Below are 16,476 nucleotides of genomic sequence, written 5' to 3' on the forward strand. Positions count from 1 at the left end.
AGGCACAGGGTTCATGTATGTAGCAATGGCTTGCAAAAGTCTGAAATGACCAAATAAATTTAAAATATTTTATAAGAAGAGTGAGAATTTTAAATTTGTTGAGTGTAGACCCAGTCTAATGGTTTTGTTGAGTCTTTGATTCTTAATTTCTCTCTGTAAATAAAGTCTTTGCCCTAATATTATCTATGCTGACTTTTTATGACATGAAAATAAGAGTATAGTTTTTTTCTCGTAGAGAGATCCTTCGGTAAGTATTTTATGTTATAAATTGAATATATACTTCTAATATTTGCCGTATAATTTCATTCATTAAATGTATTGGTATTATCACCCCTCTTGTCTCTTGTCTATATGTAAAGTTAGATGCTCAAGTTGGTTGTAGGTTTTGTTTATAATGTCTCGAAACATTCAGTGTACTAGAATAGTACGGGGGAGAGATTCAATATAAATTGAGTATGTCAAGCTCAAGTTGTTGAATTGGATGGGAGGGGGGGCTTGCTTTTTCAGAAAAGACAAGACTTTCTCACTCACCACCACCACACCAACGTACCAAGTGGAGAAGAAAAGTGGCAATCGATGCAACTTGGTGGTTTTCCCGTTGGGGAGAGAGCCCCCGGATAAGAGTGTGAGAGGTCTTGCTGTAATGCAGCTTAATTTGGCAGCATTTTGGATTGTGCATCATGCATCGTGCACTTCACGGACCTTTGGATTGGCTGCGAAGATCTTTATACCGTAGGATAAGCTCAGTACCCATTTAGGTCCCAGTACGGAACGGAAGTCATGACTTCTACACAAACACAAAACAATCTTTGTTTCGACCAAATCAAAATACGACCTCCCCAAATATACACGCATTTGCATTTCTTACTTGGACCAGCAAAGTTGCGTCCTTGTTCATGCATCAAATTGCCAGCCAGCCCGCCAACCACGGTGTTGGTCAAATTCCAAAATGGTCCAATTACAATTTCGTTGCACCCTACATGGGCTGCGAAACATGCATGCATGTATGCTTAGTAGTACGACTGACCTTCAAAGAAACACCACTGCTTTCCCATCTAGAAGAAGATAGAGAAGAAAAGAAAAAGGCACCGAAAAAGAAAATGCTTACACATTGGGAGGAAGGACAGAAACAGACATTTATACATACAAAAGATCACCATGAGATGAAGCTTAGTTTAGTATAGTTTTGAAACACTTTTACTTTTGGTATTCACACAAGCAAAGGCAACTGGTTCCTATCATCCGAGGCAGAGGGCATGTTCCACCGTTCCATGGGGGCACACAAGATGAAAATATCACTGGGTAAAATTACAATTAAACTTGAACATATTTTCATTGTTCTGGTTCCTTCTTTGCCCTCGGCATGTAAGCACGACTCTGAGATTTACAAAGATCAAGTATCTTTCTGACGTTAAAAGGCAGAGTCTGATACTCGCTCAATCATACAGCCCCTCCTGCTCCCATACTTCCACGAGAAAGTCTATCATGTCCTGTCAATATGAACCCAATTAGCATTTCAACATAAACTGACATAGAATCCAAAACAAATATCAAGCAAAACTGCCAAATCAGATGGAAGACTTAACGAGACCCACCCCCAAAAAGGAAAAAGAGGACTTACAGACAAAGGAATGCGCTGCGTGAAAGACTGTCTCTGTTTGGTTCCAACCAATCTTTCATACGTTGAATTCCAACTGTAAGGACAAAGTTAGTTAACCATGGGGTGAAAGATATATGCAAATTAAAATACAAAGCATACAAGTTTATGTGATTCATTGGAGCCAGGATTAACCCATAGTTGAATATATTATTTCTACCACATACACCTGCTAATACAATTTCCTCCATTCGTGAAGTTGCAAAAGCATTTAGTCCATCAGCTACTTTGGAAATGGTAAAAGAGTACAAGTAACATACCTTAATCTGCTTTCCCGACTTGTTGGAGTATGATTTCTAGGCTTGCCACTTCCAATCCATTCAAGCCTGGTCTGGTTCCAGAGAACAAGACCTGCAGTTACAAAGTGTAAATGCTATAAGTCAACATTCTACACACTTACAAATATTGAAGTTCACAAGAGCATGGATAAGGATTATGCCAAACTTGACTAAAGGAGGATTTAAAAAAAGTACCAGCACCAGAAGTAGATAATGCATTAGCATAACCAGATGGAACTTATAAATATATACAGGAACAGACTTTCAATTTACCACAAAGAAATATAAGAAATCAGAAATGTCTTTCAGTGCTAACTTTTGGTATAAACAAGTACACCATATTTCTTCAGAAACTTACTTTTAATATCGCAAAATTAAATTCTTATCAGTACGCATGAGGTTCGCAACATAGCAGTGAAAACTAGGGAACTTTACAGAATACGTTTTGTTTTCTCTTTTCCATTTCCCTCTATTTATATATTTTAGGCTCCTCTTTTCTTGTTAAATGTTTGGGATTGTAAAAGAGACATGGGTAAAACATGACATGACCTCTTAGCACATATTTAAACAGAGAACACAGAATTGCCAGACCAAAATAAGAACGGTATAAATAGCATACAATGAAAACTTGCCATTATTTACAAAGTCAGACTGGCTGCTTGTGCTACCAGCCACACTGCCATGGGTGAGGGTCTGGTTGGAGGTGCTGATGGATGAGATGCTTCTCTGGGATTGAAGAGCACTATTGTCCAAGTCGTATGTACTGCTGCTCCAAAAATCATCTGAGATGCCAGGTTTCTTAACAGTTCGACCTTGAATTCTCAATCCCTTGGACGGCTCATCGACGGCAATAATTGGTGTGGGTTTAGTGCAGCATCCAAAACAACCACTGCTCTGTTAAAACCCAGGTTAAACCTTATTGCACAATTAAATTCCACCAACAAAAGACTGTACAGTGTTGATGCGAGAGTTACAGGTGTTAATATGTCAAGTCAATCATTCAAAGTGGCTAAATACCATCGATTCCGATACACCCAATCCCAGGGGATTTCATTTAACATCTGAGGGAAAATTATTCAAAACTCAAGCTGAACTTGCCATTGTTACCAAAAAGACTTCAAATTCTTAGAACCCAGATGGCAAAATTTCTTAACTTGGAAAGCATTTATAATCTGAAATTCGCTCCCAAACTTAGAAAGTTAAATTTTTACTACTAACCCAGTAAGCAGCAAGTCAAACCTTTCAAAAATAGCAGATTTGGAAGAACCCGAATAACTACCATAAATAGCAGATACAGAAACAAAGACACTAAATACAAGCACAAAAAGATAAAGGATTTCGCGTTAAGTGTAATCGAAGACTTACCCCATGCAAGCGAGTAAGTGACGGATCCAAGTTGTCACGGAGGCGTTGAGAGTCGTCACCATTTAGCCTGCAAGTGGAGTGAGTTTTGCCGGGAACATTCAAAAGCTAAAGTTTAAAAACAACGAATTTGGAGGTTTAGGGTTTCCAGTTTTCCAGGGAAGAAGGGAAAATCGAGTCCAGTGTATAAAGAATTGATGAGAAAGTGAGAGCGAGTCCGCGTGGACTTGTGTTTTCTTCGATTGTGTGGGAATCGTTGTTTTCGATTGGGTGATTTTGGATTTTGTTTTCGATTTATTTATTAAACATTAATTAATTAACTAATTAATACGCTGCTGGACGCGGGCCTGTCCACTGCAGTTTCTTTCTCCCACTAGCGTGCTGCTGAGGACGACTTGAGAAAAGGAAAATATCTTCAGACTAAAGGCTTTTTTTTTTTTTTTTTTGGTCTGAAATTCACAGACTAAAGGCTAGTTGCACTTAATTTTCTTTTGGGTGTTAAAAGGTTGTGCGCGGCAATTTCCAGGAAGGCTCGTTGCACATAATTTTCTTTCGGGTGTTAAAGATTGTGAGAGGCAATTTCCAGGAAGGCCCAAGACAAGACTTAATTGGCAAAATTCTATAATGAGGTGTTGAAACTCTCATGTGGACCTTTATTTTATGAGAGGACCTTTATATTAGCCATAAGATCATTTCATTAAACTCGAGTGAAGTTTCTATTTAAATGAATCCTGCAACTAATATAAAAGTCCACAACTATGATTCATATATGACACCCTCACCATCAAACAACTCCGATGGCAATGTTGATGCCTGAATAATATTATTAGGTTTTTATGTAGGTATCTGAGCACGAAAGAAAAGAAACATACATGATTGGGTACTCTCTCCTTTTTTTTTTCCTCTTTTTTTCGGTCAATTAAGATATATAAAGGTTCGCCTTTCGGGTATGACTTACAAGAGATGGGTAGACCTACCCGCATAATTCATAATTTTTATGGATTCATTAATTTGGTTCCATATGATCAGTAAAATGAATATGAAAAGAAAACTCTTGCAACATCCAAATTACGTTTCACTTTCATACCATCTAATTCTCTTCCAGGAAATCAGATAAAGTGTCCTTAACAATTCGAGCCATCTCATTTCCTGATTTATATATGTGGAGCAGGTAAGGTCGCTACGATCAGAATCTCTAGCACAGCTAAGTCTAAACACACACACACACACCAGAAAGCGAGGGAGAGATGGAAGTATTATATATAGTAGCAGATTAAAAGTTAAAATCCAAGAGAAAAAGAGAGGAGCTTATAACATTTTGAATATATCTCTGGCAGCACAACCAAAGAAAGGAACCTAAAAACTGAGATAAGGTTTGCATTCTTCCCATTTCAAATTTCAAAGCTACTTGGCCTTGTTGAACAGCAGGGAGGCCAGGCCCACCCTCCATCCAAGTATCATAGAGGGTATAGAGGGCATCGAGGGTTCGTGCTTTTTGGGTATCAGAGAGGCCAGACCTGCTTGCACGGTGTGACCAGAGCTGTTCTCCAGCTTGGCACTAGTCTCTGTGTACCTGAAAAGAATTCAAACATTCAACTAAAAAATTGCCAATTTCACTCCATTGCCACATCACATTTCTATAGGAAGTTCATGTGTAAGAGAAAGATTCGCATGTGAGACATCTACATACAGATATGCAGCAGTTTGTGAACATACAGATTCACATGTTAGGTTACTACTAACATGTTCTGAAGTTATTAAAATCTTTACACATATGACTAAATTCATGCTATATATGCCAGACAGAACTAATGAAAAACTGAAAAGCTACTTTCATATCAGCAAAAAGTATGATTATAGACACACATGCATGAAAAACACCACATGGAGCAGGTAAGCTAGATACAATTAGTGTAAAAAAATGGCAACCACCATCTCAGAAGTTAGAATTAGACGATGCAGTAACCTAAACCATTGACTCCATAAATTGTTGTTTCTCTTCTGCCAAATTGATGACTAAAAGCATTGTAACCGCTATGAGTTTTGTTCTATGGAAAGATTGCCAAGTCCTAATCTCCTAGATAACATTTATTATACAAAAGGAGGCTCCAGGCCACTTATGCAGGCTTGCCAAATGAAGGTCCACATATAGTAGGAAAAGTGCCTTTTTGTGTGCTCAATGATAAGAAGTATCCAAGAATCACTTAGTAAAACCACCAAACGAACTATGTACAACAAATTTACAAGAGGCAAGGGATCTCCAGGTGTTAGGGAAGAATTTGGAGTGAATTCGTCTAACATGTTTTGTTCTGTCTTAGATTACGGGGTGCTTAACATGGGATGTTTCCTTTTAAGATTAACGCAATCAGAAGAATTTGCCAAAGTAAACATATAAAAGCATAAAAAAAGAGAAATGAAGGCATGAAAGGAAGCGTACATGGAAGACACCGTGCCTTCGTATGCAAATGTTGACATGCCCTGTCTTTGCTTATGCTTGGGATTGGCTGTGCAAAGCACATAAACACGCCCACGACGTTTAACCGTCTTACAAAACTCACACATCTTCTTCACAGAGGAACGCACCTTCATGGCTACTGAATTCATATATTTTATAAACAAAAACAAAAATTTAAGAAACCATCAAATTCAGCACCAACCCAAGTCATGCTTGAGATGACTAATGAGAAACAAAAAACAGTTGCAAATTGAACAAGAAGCTGGCAAAGTAATCAGTTAAATTTTCAATTTTTGTAAATGAAGGGACCTAATTATAGTATATGACATCACCATCAGTAGTTTCAGATTATCAAATCCATGAGAGATTCACAATCCACAGTACATTCACAAAATTCATATTAAACCAAAAACAAATGCCGACTGTTGGATCAAAATCCGCCTTGTATTCATCTAAAAAAACAGGTAAAACATGCATAAGTAAAACCAATTACAGAAACCCTAGAAGCCTGTAGAAATTACTAGCACGCAATAGCAAATGTTCTATACATATTTTCGTACATCAATGGAGCACAACAAGTACCTGATGGCTGACGACGACGGCGTTTGGTTTGGTTGATAAAGAAATGACCCCGCCTCTCTCTGTAGTGTGGGTGTGTGTGCTGCTTCGTTGTTCTTCTTCTTCAGCGTCTGCGTCTGAGAGTGTAAACCTCTGTTTCCGTGAACCAAGTATGTTGGGCCCAACCCGTATCCACATTTGTGGTGGGCCTTTATTGGGCTTCAAGGCCAGCGAACTATGTTGGGCCCAACCTCTGTCTCAGTCAATAATTCTCACATGATAAAAATAAAAATAAACCGACCCGACAGCCAGGCGCCCAGACCCGCCTAGCCGCCTAGGCCGATTTTTCGAAAAATGTTTCCGAAATTTGAAAAAAGCATCTGATAAGTTGCGGATGCTTTTACAAAAAGCATCTGATAAGTTTAAGCGATACTCTGTCATAATTCTTGACGAGGTTCATGAGCTGAGGTTGAACACGGACTTACTTATCGGAATGCTATCTGGTGTAATTAGTGCTCGTCATGTAAAGCTTGATGTGGTGCTTATAACTGCCAAAACTTGTATTAATCAAGGTTTACAACCCCTTTTTATTATTATTCTCATTTGCATGTGATGGCAGAAAGAATATGCAGAGCAGCAAAAGGCGGTGATTTCGGGAAGAACGACAAGTCCTGGGCAGCAAGTTTTTCCGTTAAAGCTTGTGCTGATGAGTGCTACCTAGCGAATTGAAGACTTTATGAATAATAGAAAGCTGTTTCGTGATCCCCCACCGGATATAGATGTCAGTGCCAGACAATTTCCAGTAAGCATTAAGTTTGAAATGACAACTGATGAAGAAAAACCTTATGATATGATTATTCAATCAAATGAAGAGAAGTTAGTGTCTCGTGAAAGCTTTATAATGTGGACAGTGATGCTCTGTCCAGGGCTTATGCTTTGCAGTGCTATGAACTTTCCAACAGCCCATTGAGATTCCGCAATGACAATGCTCTACACCCGACCAATCATGCAGGAAATGTCCAAGCTGAGAAAGCAGCTACTCAAAATTTTCTTTAAATATCAAAATGGTGTTTCTGACGGTGAGAAAGAATTTTTATGAACCTGGGAGATGTAAAAGAAGATTGGAGGGTTTCCCATGATAAGAAGCCTCTCTCAGTTGACGATGAAAAGCTCTTGTGCCAAGCTATTTGTGCTGGTTGGGCGGATAGGGTTGCCACACTCATTGGCTCATCCAAATCAGGAGATAGAAAAGTTCGTGCAGTTGGGTATGAAGCCTGCATGGTTGAAGAAACAGTGTACCTCGACCACAGGTCATCTGTTTCTAATCCAACCCCTGAGTTTTTGGTGTACACTGAGTTAATACAGACAAGCTCAGGACCACCATTAATGCACGGCGTTACTTGTGTCGAACCAGAATGGCTTGTTGAGTATGCTCCATCTTTCTGCACTTCCTCTGCACATATTGAACCATACTGTTACGTGAGTATCCAAGCCTAATCGTGTGCCCTAGAGTAGGCTTATGCTTAGGATGCTAGGCTTGGAGCGGTTTTGGAATAAGTTTGGAAGTTAGGGTTTTTGGTTCGGACTTGGATTTTGAGTTTGGAGGCTAAAATCAATTTTTGGAATCCTAAAATAGTTGTTACAATATTTTTGGGTACTTAAAAAGAAATTTCCAGGATTTTATAATAATAGAAACTATTTTAAAAATACATTTGGAAATTAAAAATAATTTTTCAAGTCTATAAAAGAATATAAAAGAATTAAATACTATTTATTAAGTAATTTATGAAATTAATTAAAATATTTAAATACTAGTTATTCACTAAAGAAATAATAACTAAATAACTAATTAACTAATTAAAATAATTAAATAAGGCTAATGATATTACTTAGTTACAAATATTAAACTAAACAAACTAATTTGTATGAAAAAATTTTTAAAAAACGCCACAAAATAATTTTAAATAATTAACTATATATTGAGTAATTTATGAAATTAAATTATCTAAATAAATAATAATTAAAATTAAAGTCATTAAATAAGGTTAAGATATTTCTTAATTAAAAATATTAAAATAAACAAACTAATTTTTTTTTAAAAAATAAAAAATAAATATGCATATTCGAATAAATACAAATAAAAAATTAAAAAACAAAGATGATAGCCGCGCGGCTATACTCTTAAAAATGGCAGCTAATCAGCAAGCCCATTTATATTCTATGAAAAATGGTAACTGGAGTACTTCCCCCGTAAGACTGACTATAACTAAAATACTTTCATTTTAGTAGAAAATTTACTCCCTTCTTTATCACTTGCAGAAACCAAACTATATGCAATACAAATAACAACACCGGAAGCAAACTTAAATTTTAAAAAACCTAATAGGAAGAAAAATATAGTAACAAGTCTTCATTCTGGATAGTAAACATAATGGGAGTTTCACTAAAACACCCAAAAAGGGTAAACTACTCAAATGGTCCTCAAATTTGTACGCGATTTACATTTTGGTCCATAAATTAAATTAGTAGTCCAAATGGTAAATAAACTCTATTTTAATCGCTGATTTGATCCAACTGTTACATTCTGTCAATGTTGCTGTTAAATATGAGGGCAAATTGGTCATTTCGTACATTACAAATAAATAAATGCTAAAATATAAATAAAAACTCTCTCTCTCTCTCTCTCTCTCTCTCTCATGGCCACCAGCCTCAAGCTCCAACCCCTAAACCCATCCCACAACCACTCTCCACCCAAACCTATCCAACAACCACCCTCCATCCCAAACCCATCTCTCCATTTATAATCTGCTGACCTCTCAATTCATTCAGCAAAATCCCATCTCTATCAAATTGCCTTTTATTTCCAACGCCATCTGCCCGCATTCATAAAACATTTCTTAGGCTCCAGATTTTTGTTCAACATCATCTCCAGTTCTATATTCATTTGTGCATTTCATTGAACACATGAGAAGCAACCCATGATGTAGAGCATACAAATCCCCCACCCCACCTCCGCTCATTTCTTTTTTACCCTTGAACCTACCCGTAGCAAGCATTGGCTAAGAGGATCTGTGCCTCAGCCATCTTGGTGGAGGTGGTCTCCGACCAACTCCTCAACACCATCCTCCAAAAACTGAAGCTAAACCTAGTAGCCTGCTTTAGCTTTTTCAAATTGGCTTCAAAGCAGCAAAAATTTAGGCCCAACCTCAAGTCTTATAGTATAATTGTACATATATTGTCAAGAGCTCGAATGTACGATCAAATCATAGCGTATTTGAACAAATTGGTTGGCCTCTGCAACAATAATTATTCAGCCTCTATGGTATGGGATGAGCTTGTTAGGGTTTATAAGGAATTTACTCAGAACACCATCTCAACAACCACCCGGACCTTCTACCCATCCCCCTTGATTTCCCTTTGTTGTTGAGAGACAACCACCCACCACCCTCCTCCCCACCTCATCACTCGCTAACCCCACCTCCCAAAATCACAGCCACTGTTAATTTTTCATGTGCTTGATGAGTTTCCCAGTAGTTCACAAATTGGGTAGTAAAAATGAAGAAAAATATTAACTTTCAAGAAAATTTGTGATACCTCTTGACGTTCTTAGCCGAAGAACCCAAGAGTTTTTTCAATTCCAGAACATAATCGAATGGCATTTGCTTGTCAGCTTCAACTTTTTCATCCCCGTTTGCTTCCAAGATGCTTTTGTGTTTAGCATGAAGAATAGAGTCCAAGCACCTGCAAATTAAACAGCTTTTGGTTATTCAATATGTCTGTGTTTCTTCCAGCCATTGAAATGGGTTCAATGGGATTACGAAGAGAGAAGAAGAAAGTATTGCAGAGCATCATCTTCATCGCCATTTTTGTATTTTATATTTGTTTTAACCTTATTTTATTTGTTAATGATGAAAAGTGATATTTGCCCCTAAAATTTAGTTACATTTAACAGAAAATGTAACGGTTGGATCAAATGAGCGATTAAAATAAAGTTTATGTACTATTTGGACTAATAATTTAATTTAGGGACCAAAATGTAAATCACGTGGATAAGTTTGAGGATCATTTGAGTAATTTATCCTTTAAAAAATTATGAAATAATCAGAATCAAAATTCATCGAATAAATATTCGAATATATTTAAAGAAGTATTGCCTGACGTAGAAGATAATGGGCTTTGGTCTTTGGGCTTTGGGCTTTTGAAGAGAATAACGCTTGTAGCAGTCGTTGGTGGAAAAAAAAAGAAAAAAAAAACAAAAAAGGAGGCCACCGCTTTCTTTAGAAGCCCACCAATGATCATTGACTATCGCCATTTATCTTAAGTTTGAAAATGATTTTTTATTAAATTTAAAAAAAATTGATGACGGAGACAAACAAAACGTGGGGGGCTAAATCAGCAATCTTTTGTGTTGAAAGATATTTGATAATAAACAAAGAATTATTGGTACTTGGTGAAATGGCACGCAACACTAAAGTGACAAGCATGATTAGTACAGGGGTTAACTAAAATGTTTCCACTGATGGATGAAATTTGTTGGCAAATTATAAACAAACGCGTTTGATTTCCGGAATCTAAGGATGCCGATTCATGATTCTTTGCTGTAATTAGTTAATAGTTACGTATGTTAGGGATGTTCCAACATTTGTAATTAATATTTAACTCTCAACAACCCCATGCCCACTGATGAAGTACAATTAGGATTAGTGTTAATTAATTGATTAACACTAGCGTGATGGCATTTCCTTTTTGTTTACTTATACTCCCTTTTGTTATTTAATATATTTTACTATAACAAAAAAAGGGAGAGTAAGTAAGCTCGCTCGCTCTACCAGTAGGGTCTAGCCCAATGAAAAATGGTATTGATTTGCATATCTCTATGACATCAAGAAATCCCCTCCCCTCTAGTTTATAGTTTAGACTATCACGTTTACTATATATAAAAAACACACTAAACTTGCTCATCCTTATCTTCAATTAAACCATTTTATTTTGGCTACTTTAGCGGTGACCAAATTAATTTCAACGCTTCCATTCCATGTTTAGGCAAGCTTTCACCTCTCCCACCTAATATGCCAAATCGGATGAAGTCACTTGTACTAATAAATTAAACATGTTGGAATTTGATTGGCTAGTATTTTCTTTTTTTAAAATTTCGTGTTTCTTCTTCTACTTTCAATCGATAATTTTTAAAGTACATTATGGCAAGCCACGATGAGGTAAGATGAGCACACCTTGCTGTAATTTGCAAAGTTTAATATTAGGTTTTATGTTAAATGCTGTATAATTAAAGGCTTAATTAAATACAGCAAAAAAGCAGTGGCTCTTTTTATTGACTGAACGGAGGGCCATTGGACCACTTAAAAGAGGAAAGCCTCCTATTTCTCTCTCTTTTTCACATAGAAAAATGTTACAAAGTTGATGAGGTCACAAAGAAAGTGGATCCAGGAAGCATCTACCTACAGATTTTGCAGATGTCATGCTCCCTTTTACTGCGCTGGTGATTTGTGAATGGACCTGTGTGAATGTGTTGGTCACCTTCCACTGCTATTATATGTTTTTTGCCATTCAATTAGCATCTATAATAATTGGACGCTTTGCTCACCAAACCAAAGTAATCATTAACTTTCTTTTTCAGAAAATCATCATTATTCAGTAGTTAGCGAGACTTTTTTTGGTTAAAGGTAATTACTCATACTTACGAGATTATGCGTTATAATCTCTCCTAATTAATATCGCTTGTATTTTCATTTTTAAGAGTAAGCGAGACAATATGTTGCGGGTTTGCTATGGAAGACTTTGAGCTTGATTTGGACCCAATTGGATTTGGTGCATGATGCGCTATGAATTGCCAAAGCTAGAACCGACATGTTGGCCAAAGTCACAAAGCTTGCAAGAACACTGCCCAACAGGGCCAATCTGTTACACATCAAATCCCCAAGCATGATGAAGATAATAATTGTGGGATTTCAATTTGTTAAAGGGCAGTCTTTAAATTACCTCCAAAGTAACCAATCACAGCCCAAATTGACATATAGTGGTGGCGAGTGAGGGGGCTAAGAACAGAAGAAATACAATACACAACAAAGTTCTCAAATTTGGTTGGTTGGGTGTGACTTGGTGACCAGACCAAAACTATGGAACTTGGAACATGCTTCTGTTGCAGCTTGTACTCTCCAATAAGAAAGACATAAGAAAATAATCAAATTGGAATTTAATAACAGAACAAAACAAATTTGGATTAAACAACTGACAGAAGACATATGGGATGGGACGCACCGTGAGGCATGAGATGAGCCCCCACAAACAACATACTGAACCCTCCTTTTCAACAAATGCAACAGTAGCAAGACAAAGAAGCTCTTCATGATACATATATTTTATATATATATATATATATATATAAACCAATAAAAATTTCAGTTGCCCATTCCGCTTCTACATGTTTTGGTTGGTTTACTTTTCTCCAATCTCTTGCTTGGCATGTCTCATCCACAACCACAGAGCCTAAAGCGTCAGAAATGAGCCTACACTCACATGATGATGGAAGAAAAAAGAAACAGAGCAGGGAAATGCAAGGAAGGACTCTATTCTATTTTCTCCTCTGTCCTTATTTGCCATATTCCTATAAAAACAAAATTGACCACCAAATTTTCATTTTTCATATGTTCTGTAAGAGTTTTCAGACCCCCAATGACCTCAATCAAAATGGTGCATGCATGTTTGGCCATTTTCATAAGTGTTGTTTTTTCCATTCTCTCTGGAATATGTTTGCTTTGCAGTAAGTCAAGAATCAATTTTATTTTATTTTGATGATGAGTTAGTCAAGAATCAATTCATATGCTGCGATGGAGATGGGCCAATAATTTTATGTTTTCTCTGTGTATGTTGTTGATAGTTAGCTTTGCTTCTTATCCAAGGTTTTATCAGGTCAAGGAGTAAAAGTCTTTGTTATTTGATTGTGCGATTAGGTAAAGATAAAGGTAGTTGGGTAGTGGGTAGATAGAGGAGGAAGCATCCTCGCAGTGGCAGGCACATGGCTGTGTTCACACTCTGCATGGATGCTACCATACATACACATGTGAAGGAATTTATTTGTCAAAAGAAGCACACACACGATACAAGAACACCCACACATTATTCAATTACAATCATCAGTCAAACCCCAGCAAGTTGTGAACAAGTTCAGCCTAAGAAGAAGAAGACCAACTCAAATTCTCACATTGACATTGTCTCTGTTCTCTTCCTTCAGCAGGGTCATAGGGCTCTCAATTTCGAAGGTTTTTTTTTTCGTTTTTGTTTTTTGGTGTGTGGATTTGGAAGTCTACCAAGTCACAGGAAACAGAGCAAAATGGTGGGCAAATTCTGTAAATGCAAATCCCATATTTATTAATTGGCCTGTTGTGGACCCTGAAAGAGGAGAGATATTGGAGAGGCATTGGAGAGGCACTATTACAATCCAACCGTTTCTTTGATATTTTTTTTTGGTAGCTAGCAACATTTTAAAGTAGGAATCAGGCAGCTAGAGCTACACAGAGCCACAGAACAGAGGAAAGATGTAAGGCTGAATCTTGTTGAAAATTTTCAGTTGCTTCAAGAAACCCAAGAAGATGAAGGATTGAAATATCAACAAAAAAAATGTCCCATTAATTAAAGAGGATCCACCCTGTGCCCAATCAATCATGTTACTAGGAGAAACATAAAACGGCAACAACTACCAAAACCTGTGGGCCCATCATTCCTTACAATTCCGAATATTCCTTATAACCTCAGAAGAAAATTTGTACAAATTAAAGAAGAAAAAGAAAACGAAAGCACTAATCTTTATACACAATATACAGAGAACGTGTGAATCAGTATGAGTAGGCCAATCGGTGAACCACACGATCCCTGAGAATTCCATTGTAGAGAGCCGCGCGGTTAGCAGGCATTGGTCCTTTGAATTTTTGGACCCTTGTCTTTTTAAAATTCAGTACTGTAGATGAAGTTGAAGATGCCGACAAGCAAGAAGAAGAAGAAGAAGTGGAAGAAGTGGAGGTAATTATCTGATGCTGCCTTCTAAACTCCTGACCATCTCCACTTGGATCCACCACATCCTCTGCAAAGTGCACCCTTTTGTTCTTCTTCCTCCTCTTCTTTCCTTCTGCAGACCCAACAAGAAAAATTAAAGCAACCATGTATATAATTAGCCATTTAACCATGAGCCAGAGAAAACAGAGAATTAACCATGAAACAGAGAAAACAGAGTATTAAACAAGAAACAGAGGAAACAGAGGGAGCAGGGAATGTTAAGCATACCAGAAGATATACAAGATCGTAGAATTTGAGGTGAGGACTGGTTGATTTGGTCAACTGGGAAGTGAGAATTGGGCAAGGATTTCTGTAGGCGAAGAGCTAGGAGGATGACAGTGCCAGAAACCGCCATGGCTGTGGCCAAGACCACCCCTTGTGAGCCCAACACTGAAGACATGATCTTTTTCTCTTTCTTTAATTCCTCTCTCTCCAAGAAGAAGAAAAACAGATAAGAAAGAAACAGAAACCAGAAACCAAAAAGAAGTGGACTTACATGAATGAGGGAGAGGGTAGTGTGGTTTAATAGTAGTATACTTGGGTTGGGGGGCTGGGCTAGAAGGTGGATAAATAGTTATGGTGGTGCAGTGGGAACTACATGTGAATATGATATTGAATTCAGCCAAATGGGATTATTTTATTGTAAACATTTTGATCAACCATTGGTCATTAGTTTTTTTCTTTTATAATAATTTTTTCATTTCTTTTTTGGGTCCTTTTCTTTTTCTCTTTGAATTGGTAAAAATGTATTTTTATTAGGGGAGGGGGAAATGGGGACTCCGTTTCTGTCCGTCTTTGTGCTGTGTAGTGTCGGCTTATTAACTTTTGCTCGTGCACCGCACGGCAGTGCCAAATGAAGAGAAAGTTTTATTATTGGTGACGTCAGTTGCTTGTTTGGAAATTGGGGAGGAAGCGAGACTAACTACCTCAGCAGCATTACTTTTTGACACTTTCACAAACTTATGGAATGTGGAGGATTAATTAGAACCCTAGCTACGTGCAAGGCACCCCTCTTGCATAACCCGAATCTTGTGAGTTCCGATCCGCACGAAAGTCGTAACGATTTGAACACTGTTTCGGAGAGAGGCTCAGTGAGAAAAATATGTATGTAAAGTGCATCTCTACTATTTAGTGAATTGTGAGTATGTGAATATGCTTCCAATTCATGAGTTTGATTGGTGTAATAATTGGGATCAATTTGCAGCAGCACATGGGTAATGTTTGTTTTACCCAGATGAAACAGAGAGTAGTGAATTGCACTGCAATATAAGGAGCGTGAGAATGGCACAGAGGGTTCAATTATTAGGGTTTTTCTTTGAATATACGCAGCCTTAAATTTGTCATCCATGACATGTCAAGCCGTTCCATGCCAAAAGATTGGAGTTCTTGATGGTCAGATCTAGTTGAAAATAGGAAAATGACTTAGGACCAATGGAGTCAAAGGCTTAGAGGTTTGATGACAGAAGAAAAGAAATAAAATAATGGAGCAAGCTGCGCATGCATCATCCTCGCCAGTTAATATTGCTCAGAACTCGGTCACAATGTTACATGTGGCCCTGTTAGGTTCCCAAAAGCCAATAGGCAATGGCCTTAGATTGTTGTTGGATGTTTCCCTAAATTCTAGAATGGATAGACCGTATGAAAAACATTATGAACTGGTTCAAATATTTTATTATATAGAGTTTGAGTAAGATAAGGAACAAACAAGTTAAGAAAGACAACATATTAAAAGATAACATGCATGAATGAATTTATCTCAGTATTTAACCTAATTAAGTAGTTGACAAGATAAAGGTTCTGGACCCTTTTCAAGATAATCAATATCAACAAGTCATCTATTCTATGCCATCACTTCTTCTGCAAGGAAATGGTTCTTCTTAGAGATGTAAACAAAGGAGTTTGAATAGTTGAATAGGAATTATGACCATAATTAGTTACTGTCTTAAAGTGTATATGTTAATGGTTCCAAAAGCAGATATCAAATCCCAATAATTGAAACAAACAGATTTGAAAGGTTGTTTGTGAAGATTGTCTCATCAAAATAAAGACGTAGGTGGAGAGTAGGGTGTTGAAAGTGTTTACATCTACAGCTAGAGAGA

At 37.2% G+C, this 16,476-nt stretch overlaps 3 protein-coding genes across 4 annotated transcripts; all 3 read right to left on the reverse strand.

Annotated features, from left to right (window-relative positions):
* Positions 1 to 1,121: 1,121 nt before the first annotated feature.
* On the reverse strand, positions 1,122 to 3,765 carry LOC103341077 (uncharacterized). The gene is made up of 5 exons (XM_008244557.3): positions 3,301 to 3,765; positions 2,568 to 2,824; positions 1,918 to 2,008; positions 1,622 to 1,694; positions 1,122 to 1,490 (listed from the first exon to the last, which is right to left on the reverse strand). Exons 1-5 carry the CDS (start codon positions 3,360 to 3,362, stop codon positions 1,437 to 1,439), a joined length of 537 nt encoding a protein of 178 aa, XP_008242779.1. The 5' UTR covers positions 3,363 to 3,765; the 3' UTR covers positions 1,122 to 1,436.
* Positions 3,766 to 4,541: 776 nt separating this feature from the next.
* Positions 4,542 to 6,493, reverse strand: LOC103341076 (Ribosomal protein L36). 2 transcript variants are annotated; one of them, XM_089043140.1, is made up of 3 exons: positions 6,335 to 6,493; positions 5,735 to 5,891; positions 4,542 to 4,870 (listed from the first exon to the last, which is right to left on the reverse strand). In XM_089043140.1, the coding sequence occupies exons 2-3, from the start codon at positions 5,884 to 5,886 to the stop codon at positions 4,702 to 4,704; spliced, it is 321 nt and encodes a 106-aa protein (XP_088899266.1). In that variant the 5' UTR covers positions 5,887 to 5,891; positions 6,335 to 6,493; the 3' UTR covers positions 4,542 to 4,701. The 2 variants fall into 2 exon arrangements, with proteins under 2 accessions (XP_088899266.1, XP_088899267.1); XM_089043141.1 differs by having other exon boundaries at positions 5,735 to 5,888; positions 6,335 to 6,485.
* Positions 6,494 to 14,045: 7,552 nt separating this feature from the next.
* Positions 14,046 to 15,036, reverse strand: LOC103341075 (uncharacterized). The gene is made up of 2 exons (XM_008244554.3): positions 14,606 to 15,036; positions 14,046 to 14,450 (listed from the first exon to the last, which is right to left on the reverse strand). The coding sequence occupies exons 1-2, from the start codon at positions 14,775 to 14,777 to the stop codon at positions 14,161 to 14,163; spliced, it is 462 nt and encodes a 153-aa protein (XP_008242776.2). The 5' UTR covers positions 14,778 to 15,036; the 3' UTR covers positions 14,046 to 14,160.
* Positions 15,037 to 16,476: the final 1,440 nt, after the last annotated feature.

The sequence above is a fragment of the Prunus mume genome, linkage group LG8 (assembly GCF_029339155.1).
Source record: "Prunus mume cultivar Tortuosa linkage group LG8, ASM2933915v1, whole genome shotgun sequence".
Taxonomy (NCBI): domain Eukaryota; kingdom Viridiplantae; phylum Streptophyta; class Magnoliopsida; order Rosales; family Rosaceae; genus Prunus; species Prunus mume.

Bases quoted from the DNA above. Each gene is read 5' to 3' on its own strand.
- LOC103341077 (XM_008244557.3), bottom strand. From the start codon at position 3,362: ATGGTGACGACTCTCAACGCCTCCGTGACAACTTGGATCCGTCACTTA. The intron at 2,825-3,300 runs GTAAGTCTTCGA...TTAACAGAGCAG, and splicing joins CACTTACTCGCTTGCATGGG to TGGTTGTTTTGGATGCTGCA. The intron at 1,695-1,917 runs GTATGTTACTTG...TTGTCCTTACAG, and splicing joins AGTCGGGAAAGCAGATTAAG to TTGGAATTCAACGTATGAAA.
- LOC103341076 (XM_089043140.1), bottom strand. From the start codon at position 5,886: ATGAAGGTGCGTTCCTCTGTGAAGAAGATGTGTGAGTTTTGTAAGACG. The intron at 4,871-5,734 runs GTACGCTTCCTT...AATTCTTTTCAG, and splicing joins GAAGGCACGGTGTCTTCCAT to GTACACAGAGACTAGTGCCA.
- LOC103341075 (XM_008244554.3), bottom strand. From the start codon at position 14,777: ATGTCTTCAGTGTTGGGCTCACAAGGGGTGGTCTTGGCCACAGCCATG. The intron at 14,451-14,605 runs GTATGCTTAACA...TTGGGTCTGCAG, and splicing joins ACGATCTTGTATATCTTCTG to AAGGAAAGAAGAGGAGGAAG.